Source organism: Chrysemys picta, chromosome 6 (assembly GCF_011386835.1).
Source record: "Chrysemys picta bellii isolate R12L10 chromosome 6, ASM1138683v2, whole genome shotgun sequence".
In the NCBI taxonomy this organism is placed as follows: domain Eukaryota; kingdom Metazoa; phylum Chordata; order Testudines; family Emydidae; genus Chrysemys; species Chrysemys picta.
Genome location: NC_088796.1, coordinates 39,097,826 through 39,118,649, shown reverse-complemented (window position 1 = coordinate 39,118,649; position 20,824 = coordinate 39,097,826). Strand labels below are relative to the sequence as shown.

The following is a 20,824-nucleotide window of genomic DNA, read 5'->3' as shown; positions in this document are numbered from 1 at the left end:
TCAAGACCAGATGGTAAAGTTGTTAAACAAATCTATCCTAAAAAAAGGAATGTGTGTTTTCCACAATTTACATATAAGCAGTAAACAGGACCATCAAGACAGCAGGGAGAGGAGATTGCAGGAAGCAGAACAATTTGCATTTTAGCAAACAACAGCAGAAGAAAAAAAACAGCATAGAGATTCCTACACCACCAGACTCCATGTCACCTTCCTCAAAGCTTGAATAAACTTTACTCTGAGGGATAACCTTCAGAAGAATACATTTCAACTGTTCACTGAACTATAAAAGAAAGGGGAAGAAAACCCCAAGTTATCTCATTCACCTAAGAGGACAAAGGAACCCGTGCATTTGGACTTCTGGAGGAGATCCTAATCAAGGAGTGGCGGGTTCAGCCACCATCTTGCTGGAGGACTGTGGGTGAGAAAAGCCATCTGGAACAAAGCCTGCACCTTGCTAGATTAAGTTTTTAGACTTTAAGATGTGTTTTCACTTTTCTTTGCTTGTAACCATTTCTAGATTGATCTTTTATACTTGAACTCACATAAAATTTTATCTTCTTTTGTTAATAAACTTGTTTTACTATTTATCTAAACCAACAGTGCTGTGTTTGAATTAAAGCGAATGCTAACTTCAGTTAATGTGGCAAGTTGTTTAGTTCAGTCTCTTTAAAGGAACAAACAGGATAACTGCTGGCAAACTGCTGGATCCAAAGCGACTGAATCACGCCTGGACAGTTTAGAGAACACAAAGTGCATGCTGGCTGCATGTGTGTCCCAGGCTGGGAGCTACAAGTAGCAGAAGCATTTTGGGGGCACTCAGAGTTATAATATAAGCAGTGACACAACCTTTCACTGATCTGAGTTGCACCCCAGAATGTGACAGTGACAATTACGGCAGAAAACCACTGGCAGACAGAAATAGCACAAGCAATATTATTTAAGTGACACCCTCCTATTAATCACTCCCTCTTAACTGTTTCTCCCCACTGAATCCATCTCTGTGACCATATCTTTAGTTTATTGGGGGCAGGGTGGAGAGTTTGCATTTGAATTAAACAAAGATCAAATATAAAACAGGACAGTACACTGGTATTTGCTTTTCTCAAAGTGAGCTGAATGATTAAAGGTGTTATTTATTGTACTGAGAAAATTTAATAAAATTCAGATGTATAAAAGAAGAAAGGTATACATTAATTTTTACAAAAAAATCAAAAGTAGCCATCACATATGTATTGAAAAGCATAAGATCAAAAGTGAAGGGCTTCAGGAAGCTCACCCTTTTGTGTACACATCAGTCATCTGTAAATATTTTATACCTTTCTGCTCATTTAGCAGGTATGTTTAAACAATGAATATTCACCAGAGTTGCACTTGCTTCATACTCCATCTTAACACACTTGTATCAACAAATTACTTAAACAGCCAAGATACAAAGAAAGATTAGGGTGCTCACCTGTTATGAGAGACTTGTAGCTCTGCTAGCAGCTGATTTTTAAACCACTGATCAAAATCCACACTGTCAAATAGCTCATAAGCTGCCAGCCCAACTGCATTGTAGACTGGAGAAAAACAGAGAAATTAAGTTTTGCTCTAGTCAAACATTGTTAAAATTCTAAAAACTGAAATTGAAAATTATGCTCAGATCACTTTTGTGCAGTAAGTAATATTTTTTTATCCAACATTTACATTCTGAAAATTGAGAAATTAAAAAAGGAGTCATTTGAGTAAAACAATGACAAAACCTTACAAAACTTCCCTCAGTGTTCTCTTTAGTTACAAATAAATAAAGTTCTCATGAGAGGGGTGTCATGTAGTGTTCACAGCAGTTAAAGGAGTCAGGTGCTCCACAGTTCTAAACCAATGATTCCATCAGATGCCTTAGACAAGTCATCTGTCCAGCCCTCAATTTCCTTGCTTGTAAAATGGAAAGAATATCTCCCACACAGAAGTGCTGAGGGATTAATTTTTGCAAAAGTACTGAAAAGTACTATATTTATTAAATACCTTATTCCTAAAATTCTTGCCTATAGTTTCTGCTCAAACTCAGTTCTATGAGAAAATAATTTTGATATTATTTTTCAAAATGTCAAAGTTACATCTCACAAATTCTTCTCAGACATTTTATAGAAGTCAGGCACATACATAACAAGCTTTATTCCTTAAAAGGCAAAGTGAAATTTAATTTACCAGCATCTTTAATCAGTAGAGCATTAGTATCTTCCACATTCGTAGGTCCTGCAATAAAGTTAAAATAAAAGCAATTATAGAAAAAATGCATTAACTAAACAAAGACTAGAAGACCCTCAGTGGTTTGAGCATTGGCCTGCTAAACCCAGAGGTCTGAGTTCAATCCCTGAGGGGGCCATTTAGGGTTCGGGGGGGGGGGGGGGTCGGTCAGGGACAATATTTGGTCCTGCTAGTGAAGGCATGGGACTGGACTCGATGACCTTTCAAGGTCCCTTCCAGCTCTATGAGATAGGTATATCGCCATATATTTCAGTGACGTAGTGCATAGCAAAGAATCAAAATATATAGCCATAGCAATATAATCAAAAATATCCTCTCTATAAATACAAACCTAAAAGTAATGCATCCTGTATTTAAAAGTACAGCACTGTTAAACTGATGCTTTTGTATTTTTCCAACCTCTAAGAGAGGACCCATTCTGATTAAGAGAACATACTGCATATCAAGAATATTCCTGTGCCTTACTGAAATACTGAATTTTTGATTGAAAAGTATCTACAATATGTTCATTGAAGAAAGCAAAGGAAATTCAAATCCTTATTGTACCATACTTTGTTGCCTTGGCAGTTGTACTTAATTCCATTTATCGTAAAATATGCAGCTACAGAGTACTCATAAATGTAAGTAAGTAAAAAAACTCTGGAAAAAAATAGGAATCGGTAAAGAATGGCTATCAAGTAATGACTTTTTGCAGAAAAAGTGACCATCTGGTTACTTCTACACATTACATAAAACTGTTCGTTATATAATTAAATATAATAAAGTTCTAACAATTTAAACATTTAATTTTGACTTTTTGTGCCATAAACAATTTCGGCAATGATCATTCCCATGCTAACAACACTTGAGACCTCACAATTTCAAGTGTATTTACAGCTAATAATGTGGAGTCCCTACTTTGGGAACTCAAAAAAAGCTTTTGGCAGAGGAGTGACGAACATTTCCAGATTTTTACCTTAAGGGAGTCTAATTCTGCCACCTCCATGCTAGAAACCTGTAATTCCTACAGAACCAAAGCATCCAAACAATCTCAGATCTTAAATATCCAAGGTCTCTAGGTACAGATTCAAAATGTATCATAAAAATCCATAACATAGTTTTGGACATTGATCCAGGTTGCAAGGTGAGTCTGATGGGGAAGAAATAGAGGCAGCTCCCTTCAAATAACCTCAGAAGGTGGACATCAGAGCTATCAAGGTCATATGGTATTCTCTGGCACTCCTTTGTGAAAAACTTTGGGGATCGGAAAAAAAACAGAGAAAATACTGATGGACATCCCCTCACTATTAAACTCTAGTCTTTCAGGAAAGAGTCCATTGATACTCTTTCTCAACTTCCTGCTTGGAAGCAGAACTAGTGACATTTGTTGTTATTTTCTATGGCAAATAAGATCAGTCTGCAGGAAATCTCACAATGGGCATTGTCGCTAGGTTTAAGAACAAAACTATGTCAGTAGAAACTGAGTTAACCTATCTGTAGTAAAGAGTGCAGCCCTTTCACAATCTTCAAAACCTATCAATCCAACATAATGAAATACCAAGCCAAGGAGAAAGCAAGATGTGTTAATTCCCCAAGAAGTGGGAAATAAAAAGTAATTGGGTTGTGAAAATTGATTTTAGGGTTTTACGGTACATCTCTCAAAATCTGTGCTTGGCTAGGAATGAAGCAGATAGAGCTAGCAAACAGCAGCACTAAGGCCCAACTTCTGCAATCATCCATTAAAATGTCTTGACGCCTGACTACACTAAGACAACTGATTGCATGGATCTACAGAGTAGACAGGTCTACAGACTCTTAAACTGTGGTCTATGGATCACTGCTAGTCTGAGGAGAGAGCTGGTTGATCACAAAGAGGCTCCTGCTCCTCCTTTCCAACTGTTAAATGGCACTGAAAGACAGCTAACCATATACAAACATTTTTCTTTTTCTATGTGCCATAAGGAATTATTGTGAATATCACATGCATGTTTTTTGACTGCAAATAAGAATGGAGATGATCCACAAGAATCTCTTCAATAAACTGTGATGCACACTATGGGGACAACAGGGTACACGGAGTAAAAACAAAGGTTACCATCATGAAAAGTATGGTGAGGCCTGCTAACGCCTTTAGGTTGACTGTAAAACTCAGACTGAGCTGCATTCCTGGTTATTTTCAGCTTGGCCAAGAGAACCTCTGTCTAATTGAAAAGGATTGATCTTTTCTAACCAAAGATTCTTCACCTCACCTAGAACGTCTGGGATGACTGAAAAGCTTTGGCATCATCTCCTAAAAGTATATTCTGTGGCTTCTGCAGTGATGTCAGATACATCATAAACTCTTCCGGAGAGTTTAAACAAATCAAGGACTTCTTGGTAAGCTCCTTGTAAAATGACTTACGGGACTTATGAAGGTGCTCAGCAACTCGTAGAAAATCCTATGAGTTCTAAATCCTCACTAAAGAACAGACCTTGCTCCAATTTTTGCCCCAGCTAAAGAAATCTAACCATAAACACTGAATAACCTCCTTTTCAGCCCTGAAACCCTATGTTGTCTATATAGTTATTAAAGACACCATACACTCTAGGTCCATGAAAACAAAAATTCATAATATTTCCTTTCTGTAAATATACCCTTCATTTTCATCACAATATACTTACAAAACATCTCCAATATCATTTACAATTATTTGAAAGATAGGGGGAAATATTTTAGCATACAAATTTAGATTTCACAAATACATAAACATTAGGATTAATATACAGTCTGCACAAAGTGAAATAGCATAGTAATTCCAGTATCTTAAAAACAGTTTTAAAGTCTTACCTTGTAGACTGTGAACCATTTCTAAAAGCACAGGAGTAAGGGTTTGATTATATTCATGGAAAATATCAATAAAAAGAACCTCTGTGCATGGCTGAAAAAGTAAAACAAATCTGTTATAAAACCTAAATAAGACAAGTCTAGCCCAGTTTTAATATACAGTAAAATAAATACATTTAAACTACTAAATACCTCATAAGGAAAACACTCCAGCACTACAACTTTTTGAAAGTGATTTTGTCACAATACGGCATGTTCAATTAGAGCAAGATTTTGATGCACTAGTATCACATTCACAATGTAAGGTTTACATTCTAAGTTTGCTGATCAGTTACTAAATAAATCAGAAAATAACTGAGATAAATTTAATTAGCCAATTTTTATTCCTATAGCATGCATAATGAACAAATTACACCTTTATACTATATTTCCAATATTTAACAAAGCTACCCAAAATGTATTCTTCAAGTCTCTCTGCTCTATTTTCACTTGGCATATATTTCAGTTCTTTGTTACTGATGTCTTGCATACAGTAGAACTTTACCCAAATGGCTCTTAAACTGTGGTCTATAGATTACTGCTAGTCTGTGGAGAGAGTTGGCTGATCACAAAGAGGCTCCTGCTCCTTCTTTCCAATTATTAAAATGCATTAAAAGACAGCTAACAATATACAAACATTTTTTTCTTTTCCCGTGTACAAGGAATTGCTGTCAATATCACATGAATGTTATATGACTGCAAATAAGAATGGAGGTGATACACAAGAATTTCTAATACAATATGGTGAGCACTGGGGGCGGGGGGGAATAGGATAATCCCAATTCTCAAAGCAATTAAAAAAAAAGACTTTTTGCAATTTTAGTGTTGTGTATATATTTAAATTGAAATAGAGGGAAACAAGGTATTAGTAAAATGTTACATACATAGAGATATAAGCTGCCTCTTTTAGTGTATTTTGGACTCCAATAAAAAACACAGAGTACATCCCTGCATGCACAGGATTGAGTAACAAGTCCTGAATACCAGTATTAAGTGATCAATGAAAATGGAATATCTGTTCTTGAAACAACATGCTGCTCTCATTTGTACAACCAAAGTCAACTGAGGGGGAAGGAGAAGGGTAAACAAAACAATGAATTGAAGAAGAACAGGGCAGAACTGTTTAGGGAGGGACCAAAAAGAGCTCTTTGCAGCCCTCATTCTAAAAACGATCTAATTCAATTCTCTTCCTTTCTAGGAAAACAGAGTAGAGGTCCCGGAGGAAGTATTCTGAGTTATGCATGAATATCCAGGCTCCTAATTGTAGTACCCAAAACTGGAGTTCAAAGAGCAGCATGGATTGAAACTTCCCTTAATAAAGTGGGATTTCTGGGAAAGCCGTTTCCTAGCAGCCAACTGTAATCCAGGACTGCATAAGGCATGTTGGAAGACAGGTATATATAAATCCGGCCCTCTCCCCAGAAAAAGGAGTGTTGGAGGAAGCCAGAGATGCTATGGAATCTCTCTTTGAAGAAGGGCAAGTAAACCCAATATTTGTTTGGTGTGCTTGTTCCACATATTGGTCTTTTTGACCCAGGAAAGGACTGTTAAACAGGCATACTAACTCCAGAATCAGGCAAGAGCTGATGTTGAGAAGGCAGGAAAAATACCACTAAAAGCCTCCACTAAACAGTCACAAAATGTATGTAACTAATCTAAATTAATGTGTAATCTTAATAATGTAACTGTGCCCTACTCCCATTCCTTAGCCCTTTATGTTTCTAATCACCATCAGTTTTATTTCATGTTTTGATCTAGACTGTATACTTTATAGAGCAGAGCTTTCTCTCTGTTTTGTAAGGAATCTGGCACATCTTTCAGCATGATATAAACATTAAATAAAGTTTGCTTACATTCTCTGACTTGATTTGCTCAAGTGTGTTATGTATATAAACCAATAAGCTTAAGAAAAATATATATAGAAAAACGTGTGTGTGTGTGTGTGTGTGTGTGTGTAACATACACATACACACACAGTTTCTGTCCTTTTTTGTTATTTAGTTTGTTTTATACAATTAGGTGTCAACGGACACAGAGTATGCTCTTTTGTCCTCCACGACAGCATATGCAACCCTTGACGTATGCTCTATATTATGCCTTTTCTATCATCATGCTTTTGAACTCAAAGAATACGCCTTTGAAAGCTACGGATGCTGACCCATGGAAATGTTACGTTCTGTAGGGGGGGTTGGTTTTTAAATACATGTGTGTTCTTCCTCTGATCTTGTTGTTACAAATAGTTTGGTTTTTAAAATGTAACGCTTGAAAATGTTACGCCAAAGAATCTCAGGAACCTTTATTTAATATTTATTTTACAATACTCAAGGATGTGCTAAACATCCTACAGAGCAGAGAAAGATAGGTCTCTTACCTAGAATTTTTACATAAAACATGAAAAATATTATAAAGAAATTACCTTCACTCACTCAATATTTTTAAACTACTGTATAGAATATGAACTCCACCTCTTTTACCATAGCACACTGCACATTTACTTTCCAGTGTATTTAAGATTAAACATTAGTTAATATCTTAACACAAATTCAAATAGTTACTGTGAACTTCAATCTGTAGTATTATAAGTTCACATTCTTCTGCAAATGTTGGTTTATACTTTTTTAATAAATGTCACACCTTTGGGCTACAGGCCACTCAGCAAAGGCGTGAAGAACCACTTTTCTTTTTAATTAATCTTGTTTCATTCAAACTGAAATACTTACCCTGAGACTGTATTTCCAAGAATCTCCTCCTGTCTCCTCTACAGCTAGAGTCCATAAAGAAAACAAGAAAACATTACATAAAAATACAGTGAATACTTTAGTTATGATTTTAAACAATATTAGTTACTTATTTAATCAGTATGAAAACATCATGTATAGGTAAACATGAGTTACTGCACATCTCGGGTTATGAAGAGAATCCTGAGAATGTAATCTCTCTATACAAGACTGTACAAATAAAAATGCCAGTCACTTTCTCCTGTGGATCTTACAATGAAAATACAGAGTAATTTCTTACTGAAGCCTTCTGGGTCCTCTTCCCACATTGTCAATTCTTCCTCTGTTAGCAGGAAATAGTGAGAGACTAATCTCCTACATATCTCCATTAATGTTGGGTAAGTGAAGAATGATGTCTTTATCTTATGTGCTTCAAGAGTTTCAGGACTGCTATCTGTAATAGTAATACACTGTTACTAGTCCATGACTTAACGTTATACTAGAATCCTATTAATCAATAAAGAAAGAAAATGCTAGACAGAAGACTCTCATAGTGAAAGGAACACTTACACCTCCATATTGACTTTAAGACACTTTCTTATAAAGCACCTAAACTGTTTAGCAAGTAAGATTGTTCTATTAGCTGAAAAAACTGGTGAAAATGATGCCTCATAAAATAAGTCTTGACTGCTCACTTTCTGATGTTAATTAAATTATTCGGATTAATAGTCTTTTTTGTTGTTGTTCTTCATAACTGAAAGATTCTACCCTCAGGAAAGATTGTGTCATCCTATCCTGTCAGGAGCAACCATATTCTCTGAATCAGCTTGGCTCCACTCTGATTGGAAACAACCACTAGAAGATTGTGGCCATTCTGAAAGAGGGCATTTTTGTGGGTACCCTTACAGCTACATTATCACTGAGAATAATACAAAATGACAGCTATTGTGAAAGAGGGCAGTTCATTGTGGAATTCTCAGAAGAAGAAAATTATCCTTCATCTTTGATAAAAATGAAATTTTCAGTTATGAAGAACAAACACTAAAAATGACCATTAAGCCTAAAATAATTATTGAATTGTACCAAGTCATGAGATTTCAGTGAGTTTCAACCACATGTGATCATTCAGGACATAAAAATGGCCTGACAAGATGCTAAATTTCTTAAAGAACCAATTTTTTAAACTAATTTTAGTCCAAACTAAGTAACAGCTTTACTTTCAAATTCTCAGAAAATTCATCTGGTACCCAAAGAGTAAGTGCTGTAATTTTTAGCAGGATACAATGTATTCTTCATACATAAAGCATTCTGACTCCTCCTTTAATTCCAAAAAGTAAATCATAATTATGGAACTGCAAGTAGCAGTTAATTCTGTTCATTATAATCCAAATATGTTACAATTTGTTCATTGACATTCTAATACCTGGTACAAAAATATCAAATAACAATTGAAGATCTGCAGTTCTTCCTGCAACATATTTTTAAGTACTGGATTTGATAATCTGAATTAAAATCATCAGAATTTCTGAACCTCTTAAAAAATGACTGGATTATTTTAATTTGGAAAGGAAAATTATATACTTTTTTTTCTGAATCCAATTAGATGCTGATGTCTCATCATACGCAAACATGAAACTAAAACTAAAATTAAGTAATCTCTATAGACAGATGTGTTTCAACACTAAAGAAAGTAATTGTAATTATCCATGTATTAGATTCAAAAATATTTAGCTAGAGCCAGCCTCTTGTGAATCAACCATAGAGTCAGAATTGCAGAAAAATTCATTGCATTCAACAGCATGCTGAAACTTTTACTTTGATTCTGTAGCTTGAGTTTGAATAACCATAAATTAACTTGGCCCTTGAACTAAATATGGGCTCTTTATTTTATATGGTTAATGAAAGCCAAAGCAGTAAGTAATTTCTCTGTATTTCTATGTGGGAAAGTTGTTTTGTTGCATGTTTCTTATGGATTTAAGTGGTAATTATAGAACGATTTGGAGATTCTTTCCTAAAGCTTGATTTTTAAAGTCAAAATATTAACAATATGCAATATTTAGTATATGATCATGTTAACTAATACAATATTAAGAATTTTAAACACCTTTTTAAAAGCCTTTTAAAAAAATGTTTGAAGTTAGTGTTGTGTCACAGCTGGCAAGCTCCCCCCCCCCAAGAATGGGAAAACATGCTGAGGAAAAAGCAGCAGTACCTTCGAAACGTTTTGATGGCTTGTAAGCATAATTTTTTACAATCATCTTAATGAAATTCATGCACTGGACAATGAATCGCTCAAAAGCAACTCCTTCACCAGCCTCTGTGAAAACATAGCTTACAGCAAACTCCAATGATCTCTGAATCAGAGGGGTGAATGAAAAAGGATGTTGGTCCAGGAAGTCCAAAAGCTAAAAAGTGAGGGAAGAAAAAAACATATGACAATTCATACACATTTTATGTGCACAAAGGACTTTCATAAACCATCTTGCAAAAACAGGAGCACATTTATGTAATGTGCAAATCTAACAGTTGGCCACAAAAATTAAATTAAAACAAAATCACCTTTATGGTGCTTACTGATTCATTCATTTTATCTGTTGGTGTTCTAATTCTCATTTCCAAAGCAATATTTTGTTAATAAGGATGAGAGTTTAAGGAACCATGTACTTTTTCAACTATTCAGTGCTTTATTATTGCTAAGTAACAATTCACAGATGTAAGAACTGATTTTCCCTAAAACAAGAAAAAAGCCCCCAAATTAACAATATTCTTATTAGTAATCCACCATTCATACCTATTTCCAACCATATTTAAAGTACTGAACATTTACTTCCAATATAACTGAATAATTTTTTGTGTAAAAAAGGTGCGAACAAAGGGATCTTCAGTTTCTTTCCCCCACTCCAGTCCAGGCATTTGTTCCTTTAAAACTTAGCAATTAGTTATATAAACCATTTTAAACTATGTATTTTCAAAGGTGTCTCTGCAAGGTTGGGAACTTTTTAAAATGAAATCTGATTCTTCTTTGCAGGACCAAAGGCTGGGCCTGTTAACAAAAGGCTTGCATAAGCCCTATTAGTGACTGTAATCATTCTATACTCTGAAATGCTTTGTAAGCGGCAGCAATGGAAGTTGTCTACTTGAATAGGGAAAGTTAAAAGTCTTCCAACTCAATTTGTTCAGTGCTGTCTCTGCTACTGCACTCTAAATGTGCTTTCAACAAACTCAATCTCAGCACAAGATTAGACTTTCATTCATTTTCTATCTGTAGCAAGTTTATTCAGAGTTAAAGATCACAGGAAACCAAGAAAGATAAGCACAATAGGGGAAGAGACAAAAGAAGAAGAGAGACTAGTTTCCTATATGGATCAGGCTTTGTTCGTGTATAGTCTTCTCCCCTGCAGTATACAGGTTATGTTTTCTTCCATGAAGCCTTTGACTCCATAAGGATTAAAATTCTGAAGTGTTCTAAGTTACCTAGTTTCCTGGCCATTACTCTAGCATTTTCTCTTCAGTTCCTTCAAATTTCTTTAGCACTCCAAAAATGACTGAGTCATAAATGTTGTTTGCAGTTTTCTTGTAACTGTTTTGGTCCCAGGATACAAGAGCAACAAGGTGGGTGAGGCAGTATCTTTTATTGGACCAACTTATGTTGGTGAAAGAGACAAGCTTTCGAGCTATACAGACAGGAGCGGCGCTAGGGGTTTTGGAGCCCTAGGCGGGGGTCCTTCCACGCTCCCGGTCATCGTCGGCAATTCTGTGGTGGGGAGGTCCTTCCGCGCTCCCGGTCTTCGGGGCACTTTGGCAGCGGGTCCCGGAGCGAGTGAAGGACCCGCCACAGAATTGCCGCCGAAGACCCGGAAAGCGGAAGGACCTCCCCCGCCGCCGAATTGCCGCCCCCCAAATCCTGGTGCCCTAGGCAACCGCGTAGGTCGCCTAAATGGAAGCGCCGGCCCTGTATACAGAGCTCTTCTGTAGTCAAGAAGAGTTCTGTATAGCTTGAAAGTTTGTCTCTTTCACCAACAGTTGGTCCAATAAAAGATACTGCCTCACCCCCTTGTCTCTGAGTCACATAAGGTCACCTGAGCCCAAAAGGCTTACATCCATACAATCCTCAGGGAGGCTAGTCTGAAGAGAATGAATTGCTTCTTTGCATCTACCAAGAAAATAAATGAAAGATGGATTTGGGAACAGTCCCTGTACTCTCTGGTTGTTGGGGTTTGAATGAGAGAGAAAGATATATGAATGCTTTGTTTGCAGGAGACATCAAAGAACTATTGGCCTAATTTTCAGAGGTACTGAGTGCCTGTAGCTTGACTTCAATTGGAACTGCAAGTGCTTGGCACCGCTGATAATAAGGCTCCATGTTTAAGTAAGAAGTCATATGGGCCAGAAGATGGAATCCTCAAACACTGGGAGTGTTAGAGGTGTTGAATGTCTGAAAGATGATGCACCTAAATCTACTTAAACTGTCTTCTGGCATAAGCACGAACTCCTTGTGCAGACCTAAAATACTAAATTGCAGCTGAACAGTATGGGTTGTTTTTTGTTTGTTTGTTTGTTTTTAAGTAAATTAATCAAGAACAGTCACTTACTTAATATGATCATGATTATTCTTATTTTTTACTCACAACCCACATTTTCAAGTGAGTCCAGATGTTTAATAAAGAAGACTGGAAAATTGTTTACAATCTCTTATATTAACCTCCTACACTGATCAATATCACAATACTTTTTTTAAAATATGTCTATCAAGAGCAAGCCCCGAAACAGTGGCTACAAATTTTACTTTTGAAATACACTTTATTATCTAAAATAAAATTAAATGTATGTTACAGTCTGACAGTTCATATTGGTGTCCTGAATAAAGCAGATACTCTTCTCTTTAAAGGAATACATGTTTTCAAGATTATATTTTGAGAGAGTGAAGCTATGAACTGCAATTAACTGCTTCTTCACAGTATATAAAACATATGAGTTTTAAAGAATATATATTTAACTTAATGTGGATCACTCATTCAAAAATATTGAAAACTCCATTCTAGTAATGGAATTGTGAACTTGAAACTTACCACTTTAGTGAACAGAATAATAGTCTTTTCTAGACGGTCTCTGCATACATTTTCTGTTCCTATACTTCTACCTGGTAAATCACAGATATTTAACAAACATCATTTCTTAATCTTCGCTTTATTTCATGATATCCAAATTTGGAAAAATTATCTTTGGAGACACAGCTCACTCTTGCTGTCATATCTTTCTAATTGCAGATAAAGCAAAGTGAACAAGTAGCACTATAGCAGATGAAATTCAGTGCTGACAAATGCAAGGACCCAAATACTGGGCATACAGCTACTTCTAAATTAGCTATAAAAACTCAGGAAAGAACATGATCATCATTATGGACAGCTCTGTGAAAAAGCTGTCATAAAAGCAAACGACTGCTAGGAGGGACAAGGAAGGGGATAGAAAACACTTACAAGTTGATAATGCCATTATTAAAAATACATGGCACACCCTGGGCATGGTTGCCTTATTTCAAAAAGATATAGCCAAAACAGAATGGATTCAAAGACTGATTACAAAAACGATTAAAGGCACAGAGACATTTCTGTATAAATATACAATGATAAAACTGGGACTCTTTAAGGAAGATACAGTAGAGGTATGTGTATATATATATATACACACATACATACATACACACACACACACACACACACACACACACACACACACACATATACATATATGTCTTTAAGGAAGACACAGTAGAGGTATATGAGACACAATGAATCGTATAGTAAAGGTAAACTCTGTGATAATTTACCCACTTAAGAAAAACAGCATCATCCAATGAAACTGAAAAGCAACAAATTTTAAAACTAGTAAAAGTAAATGGATTTTTAAAAAGCACACAAGACACAATGAACCTATGGAACCCATTGCCACAAGCTATCATGTATGCCAAGGTCTTAATAGGCTACATATATAGAGATATCTACATAAGAACGTTCACTGCTAGATCGGACAGGCTAAAAATCAAAAGATATATTAAACACTCATGTTTCAAAGCATAAGCTAATCATTAACCAAATGTCAGGAATAAACTTTCCCTATAGGTAGATTGTTCTCTAATTGTCCCCTACAAGGTTTCTTGTACCTTCCTCTGAAGCATCTGGTACTGACATTGTCATAGACAGGATATTGGACTAAATGAACCACAAATGCATTTGGACAAATGTACCTGAAAAAAACATCCGTCACAATATTTCCTGTCACAGTAAATGAAATTTGAGATTAAAACTACTGACTGTTTCATGATAAAATTGGAGGCAGTAATCACAAATTCTCTCCCCTTTGACATTTTTCAAAACTCATCCATGGCATCTTCGAAGGAAAAGCTTAAGATGGCTTAGTTTCTTTTTACATTCCATGTACGTACCTTTTTTTTTTTCGTATGTTTCCTCTTTGTTCTGTGGTTTATATGGGAGATATTGCCTTTTTACTAATATTACTATTAATTCTTGACTAAATCTCTTCTTTTCTCTCTCTTTTTTTTTTTTTGGCAAGAGGACTTTGGTTATTTGGCACCCAAAATTAAGATCTGTATTATTACTGAACATCTTTTCTGTACACTAGGATTGAGAAGTGCATTGAAATACACAGTTTTGTATTCATGAGAAAATGTCAAAATGCCTTTGACACCAACTATTTGTTTAAATATGAGAGGTAGGGGGAATCTTAATATTATTAAATGTACCAGAAGAGGACAGCATGCTTGAGAAAAGTACTTACTACATTCCAGAAACTGTTTTAGTCGCTCAAATACTGCATGTAGAAATCCCTGAAAAATATCAAAGTCACATTTCTTTAAAAAGTGAAGCCCATTGTGGACTGTATGCAGGGAGGAAAAGTATTATTTGCATACAAAAGATATAGGATTTCACTAAAGATCCGTCAAACTGAGAAGTCAGTTCAGAAGCAATTGCAGAGATTAAAATCATTCCCTACATTACTTCATTACTGTTAGAAAAATTAAATACAAATATAATGAAAGTAGATTTTTCTATTTGAATTATATATTTTATATGATACACAATTTTCTTTTGATTTTTACTATTTTTCATTCACAATCCAATCATTTCTCAAGGAAAATAACAAAAACGCTGCTGTAGAACTACTAATAATGACGATCTTCCCCCTTTGAACCTCTCCCTTTGTAAGCTAACACTTTATTGAAAACAAGAGGTGAGGGTTTTCTCCAGTGAATGAAATTTCAGTAAATCATACTTAATCATGAAGCTATGGCTAAATCCTGTGGTTATTTATGAGTAAAAAATGTTGCCTTAGTGATAGAAAGAAATTAGACATTTATTTAACATTACATCAGTCTCAGGCTAAGCACTTTAAGAAACTTAAGTCATAAAGAAACATTACACTGAGATTCTAAGTGCTTAGAAGCAAAATTACTGTAGGTGTTATGACCCCTGAAAATAAAAATATGTCCTGTGACCTGGCAGAGTAGCTCACTCCATTGCCAATTTATATATAATTCATTCCACCAATAGAGTGTGTCTAATAAACTCTTATGAAATCCAAAATCATAAGAAATTTCTCCATCACGAGCGGCTGCACCTTAGCATTCACAGCATTAATGAGAGATATCATACACATTGATAAATGGGTATGTAGCACTGAGCAAATGACTAGCCCAAATACTGATACTGCAAAATAAACATAAGCCAGATATAAGCTTGATAAGCACTTATAAAATGAATGGTTATTTTCACCCATTAAAGTATGAGCACCTATAAACATATTTATTAAAGTAATTGGACAGTTTCTCTAGCTGTTGCTCATAAAATTACACAGTTTATAATTACACATCAACTACTTAAATAAACTGTTCTTCAGGTTTCAAAGATTCCGGAATTCTAAATCTAATAAGACAAGTGCAAAAATACCACAAAAAGATGTCATTTGAAATGGTTCTTTCAGAAACAGTGAGAGGCTCTGAAGATGCAGTATAGATCAAGTGATGAATAATCAGAGGGAATTCAACTATTTGTATGAAATGTCAGTTCAATCAGGAATCCTATTTTCAATGGTTTTGATTATGCCTACCTGCTGGTTTCTTGCCAAAAATAAATATCAGGAGGATTGATTTAAATCAGCAAGCAGCTAACCTTGATTTAAATGATCAATTTACTCATGTTTTGCATTTGTACTTTTAAGTTATTTTCCTAAAGAAAGGTTGATTCTTATTGGTTGATAACCATTAAAACATGCTGATTTGCAACTAAATATCACCTTTACACAAAATCTGGTGCTTCTTTTAGATAACCATTTATTTAATCAATATCGTAGCTTAACTTACATTTATTCAGATTCTTATTTACTAATTTTAATTGTGTTAGAAAATGGCAAATGATGCATTTCTTGTTCATTAGATAAATTTTTTACTTGCTATTTGTGTCAAGCTCTTTTGGGATGGAAATTCAAATTCAATTTAAAATGCACAAAAACAATATCTAAAAATTGTTTTGTTATTAGTTAATAAAACTACCTAAAATGTTCTGGATATACACACACACACACACACACACACGCACGTAAATATCAAAACATGTTCTGCATTTAAAATTATCTGATTTATTAAACAAAGGAAGTAATATCTGCAGTGAATTGAAGTGATTGTTCCTAGTCAGCATGTCCTTAAAGATTTTAAAACTAGTAGATCTCATCCTCTCACATCTAGTTTTTAGTCATACTTTGGAAGAGAAAAACAAGCTTTCCTGCTTTTTCAACTCCCATTTTGTTTCTTAATTTTAAATTAACTAGTGATTGAACTGAACTAATTGAATAAACTGAAATTAAGAAAATACTCTCTCTACACCTGTGGAAGAAGCTACTGCTGTCAAAAGCTGGTTTTGCCCTTCAACAAACTCTGGTTCCATGCGCTTATCCAGGCACTCAAACCACTAAATTGGCTCAATGAGAACAGGATATCTACCATCCCAGACCACACGGACCAACAGGTTTGGGTGGCAGTGCTCTGATGGTGGATAAAGCTGGAACATGGCCACTGAAGTGTCCCTTTTAAACTAATTTTGCCATCTGTGGTGATAGTGATTAATGTTTTGGGGCACAATGGCCTCCCACTGTGTCCCAAGGCATCCATGGCTCTGTTTCTTTTTTCTTCCTTGGCTCAGAGAAGGAAGAACATTGCTGAAAAACGGAGTCTTCCAAGGACTCAAAGGGCGTGCCAGTGAAGCATGAGCCAATCTCCTGATTACATAATGTTGGTTTTATGGAACACAAAGGGTTCCTAAAGTGTGTGGCTTAACACGGGTCTCAGCATCAGACTCAATAGCACAAGACAATTTAATGGAATCCCTGCATACTGAGCTTTCTCTGGGCATGGAGCTTGTCTTGCTACTCATTCCAGACAAACAGAACACAATAGGAACCCAGTACCTAGTTCTCAGCCAGATAGATGTCTAAGAACAAAAACCCTGGCAGCAACTTTTATGAGGTGAAGTTTAAAGCAGCTTTGTATACAGGAACTTGCATACAGTGCTCAGGAACATGCTTCTCCCAAGTTAGAAGGCACACCAAGTTCTTTAATTACTGGCAGACAGTGCCATCACAGGATGGGCACAGCTGGAAAGTAATAATTTGCTTTTGGATATCTTAGTTAGGTCCACAATGTCACACGAGTGCTCATAACCCTGTAGCTCCGAGGAGAAAGGGACCACCAAGTCAAAGGTTTGGGTGTTACCCTAATATAAGTATTTACGACTACTAAAAATTGTTGGGCCAGTTTGAGTTCAAATTGTATACTGCAAACACCAGAACTTAAAATATATACCCAATTCATGTTCACTTATATATACACTGTGTGTAAAGATAATAGAAATAGAAAACCACAACAGGTACAAATCATCCATTTCCTTTTTACAGAAGTATGCAAACACAGAATTTCTAAAAACACCTGACTATTCGTTTTTAACACAGGCATTCTACATCTCAAAACTATAATCAACAGCAAAAACAAGATGACGAGCTTTATAAAGATTAATGATTCAGTATACAGTCTGCTATGACATTTAGAGAAGTCTCCTTGTTACAAGCACATGAGAATTCCTAGGTAGCTCTTTAGTCTGTTTTATAGTGTGTTGAGAAAAGACTGTTCTAGAATTCCTGCATTGTAGTGGAGATCTATCTTCTTAATGTAGTGTTGACAATAGAGGTTCTGTACACTCTAAAAGAAAAAACATCCAATTCTGAGGCCACAACAGCAAGATCCTACCCAGTTCATGATGCTTTACCTGAGGCCCATGTCTTTAATTTCCTTTATACTGTTCTGCTCATTTAATTGCTGCTGAAAATGTGTTCTCTTGATTGTGTATGTAAATTCAACTTAAATAATTCACTCATATGACTGTATATTGTCCTTTTCTTTATTGTTCCGTCATTAGGATATTCATTATATTCTTTAATCAGAGGACCTCAGGGTACTGTCACTTTAGGTCTCTTGGGCGGTACTTCCTGTGCCTATTCTCAACACTGCTCCCTGGATGTACCTCTGTAAGGCCTCCTAGTGGTATTGTGGGAATATTAGCTGCTCCAGGCTCTGCAGACCTGGGTTCTAATCTCCAGGTCCTTACATGGACTCACTCCAATTTGTTCACATCTTTCCTAAATTATGGTGCCTAGTATTGAACTGGGTACTCCAACTAGGGCCTCACCAGTGCCGAATAGAGCAAGACAATTACCTCCTGTGTCTTACATAAAACATTCCTGTTAATACACCCCAGAATCATATTTGCCTTTTTCGCAGCTGCATCACACTGACGATTCTCATTCAGTTTATGGTCCACTATAACCCCCAGATCCTTTTCAACAGTACTACCACCTATTCCCCATTTTGTAGTTGTACATTTGAATTTTCCTTTTTAAGTGAAATACTTTGCACTTGTCTTTATTTAATTTCATCTTGTTGAACTCAGATCAGTTCTCCAATTTGTCGAGGTCATTTTGAATTTTAAATCTGTCCTCCAAAATGCTTGCAACCGCTTCCAGGTTGCTGTCATCTGCAGATTTTACAAACATACTTCCTACTCCATCATCCAAGTCATTAATGAAAATATTGAATAGTCCCAAACCAGGACTGATTCTGCAGGACTTCACTAGATACGCCCTCTCAATTTGACAGAGAACTACTGATAACATGTTGACTACCAAGTTTTTTAAAAAGCCAAACCAGTGACTTGGTAGAAGTCACTGATTGAGCACCTGGAACCAGGATCCATTGAAGTGCTGAACCAGCTTTTGACAGCAGTAGGTGTAGAGAGAGTACTTTATCATTTCAGTTTATTCAGCTAGTTCAGTTAAATGACTATTCATTCAAAACTAAGAAAATGATGTGGGAGTTGAAGCAGAAAAACTTATTTTCTTCTTCCAATCTATAAATAAAAACTAAGTGTGAGAGAACAAGATCTACTAATCCTCAAAACCTTAAAGAATATAGTAAACGAACGCATTATTAACCATTTTCTAATATAATTTAAAAAATTAAAAATTAATAATCTGAATAAATGTAAGTCAAGCTGTAATTGCTTAAATAAATGTGTAAAAATATAGTGCATCCTCCTGGTTACCAAAAAAAAGCACCAAATTTAGTGTAAAGGCTATATGTAATTGCAGGAATACTGTGCCGAATGAGACCCAAATACCAAATGTAAAGTCCCAAACTTAAATATATTAACATGGCCAACTAAACACAATTTCTTTTTTAAAAAATCCTATACTAGAGAAAGGGGGACTTCTTCAAACTTAGAGATTTTTTTAATACATATGGACTTTAAGCTTTAAAACAAAGTACTTTTTTTGTTGTTGTTAAGGTCCTCATCCAGAATAACTCTTAACCATGTGTTAGAATACTTTGTTGGAACAGGGCCTTAAATGTTATTCCCTTAGAAACGTCAAGCCAATCCACAAAGCAAACTCTAGGAGACTGTGTAAATACTGAGCATTCATTTCATACAGTCATAAAAGAGTTCTTGATACTATGATGAAGAGGCTGTGATTGTAAGGACATACTGTTATATAATTGGTAGCTCTGTCCATTAATTACTGAATTATGGAAAGCAGCAGGAACACATCTTTATAATCACAAAAGAAAAATCTGTTTTTATATCCCACAGTTTATTTGGCAAGGCTTCTTCCTATTGTACGAGAAGTCTGATAGGAGCTACACACTCACTAAGTTATGTGAGTGAAACATACCTTATGGAAATGGTAAGATCCCTTGTCTTAAACACTGGGGTAGGATTTAGGACAGCGTAGCCTTACAAAATTTGCTATATTTTAGCAAAAATGCATTTACTAATTATGTAATTTGGCAGCCCTTCTTTGAATAGTACTGGAGACTCCCTTATCCACTAGATCTGGTATCTCTTAATTTTGAAGTATGTCTGAGACGTGTAAGGTGACTGCAGGAGGATAACATATAGAAGGGCACAATCCTACTTGCTAACAAGAAATAACATTCTGAAAGTTTGGTCAAATACTTGGTTGGTATTATATTGCTGGGGTTTACATTGCTGAATGTGTAGTAACCATGCTGCTGTGCACTAAGACAGAAAGTTAAAAATAATAGAAAAAAAGACAACTGAAAAAAATGATGAACATATATGGTTTACTGGGAATTCCTCTTAGGGAGGAAGCTGTCTACATATATTTCAATGGCTCTGAAATCATAGAAAATACTTGAAATTTTAAAGACAATCTGTCTCTCTCTTCAGGTCTGGAAAAATGAATGCTTAGATCTGCAGGCCCTATTCTGAAAACCTTATGTAGTAAACAGAGCTACTGGTTAACACTCACTATATGCCAATGGCAATGCTATTATTTTGTGTACAATCTATTGCCAAACCTAATAGTCTATTTCTTTTTACTTACTTTATGTACAAGAAAACAACTATATGCTTCTAGAAAAATGTTTTTTATTGAA

General features: G+C 35.5%; 1 protein-coding gene across 8 annotated transcripts in view; it reads right to left on the bottom strand.

Annotated features, from left to right (window-relative positions):
- Positions 1 to 20,824, bottom strand: part of IPO11 (importin 11) — a 255,344-nt gene that overhangs the window by 182,049 nt on the left and 52,471 nt on the right. For all 8 annotated transcript variants that reach the window (XR_010602178.1, XM_005300957.5, XM_005300955.4 and 5 more), the window contains 8 exons: positions 14,602 to 14,650; positions 12,876 to 12,946; positions 10,019 to 10,211; positions 8,108 to 8,260; positions 7,810 to 7,853; positions 5,054 to 5,144; positions 2,188 to 2,235; positions 1,454 to 1,559 (listed from right to left, as the gene is read on the bottom strand). Coding sequence is in view for 7 of the 8 variants with exons in the window: in XM_005300957.5 (XP_005301014.2) it covers positions 1,454 to 1,559; positions 2,188 to 2,235; positions 5,054 to 5,144; positions 7,810 to 7,853; positions 8,108 to 8,260; positions 10,019 to 10,211; positions 12,876 to 12,946; positions 14,602 to 14,650 (755 nt within the window). In the remaining variant the exon portion in view is untranslated. The remainder of the gene's footprint in view (positions 1 to 1,453; positions 1,560 to 2,187; positions 2,236 to 5,053; positions 5,145 to 7,809; positions 7,854 to 8,107; positions 8,261 to 10,018; positions 10,212 to 12,875; positions 12,947 to 14,601; positions 14,651 to 20,824) is intronic.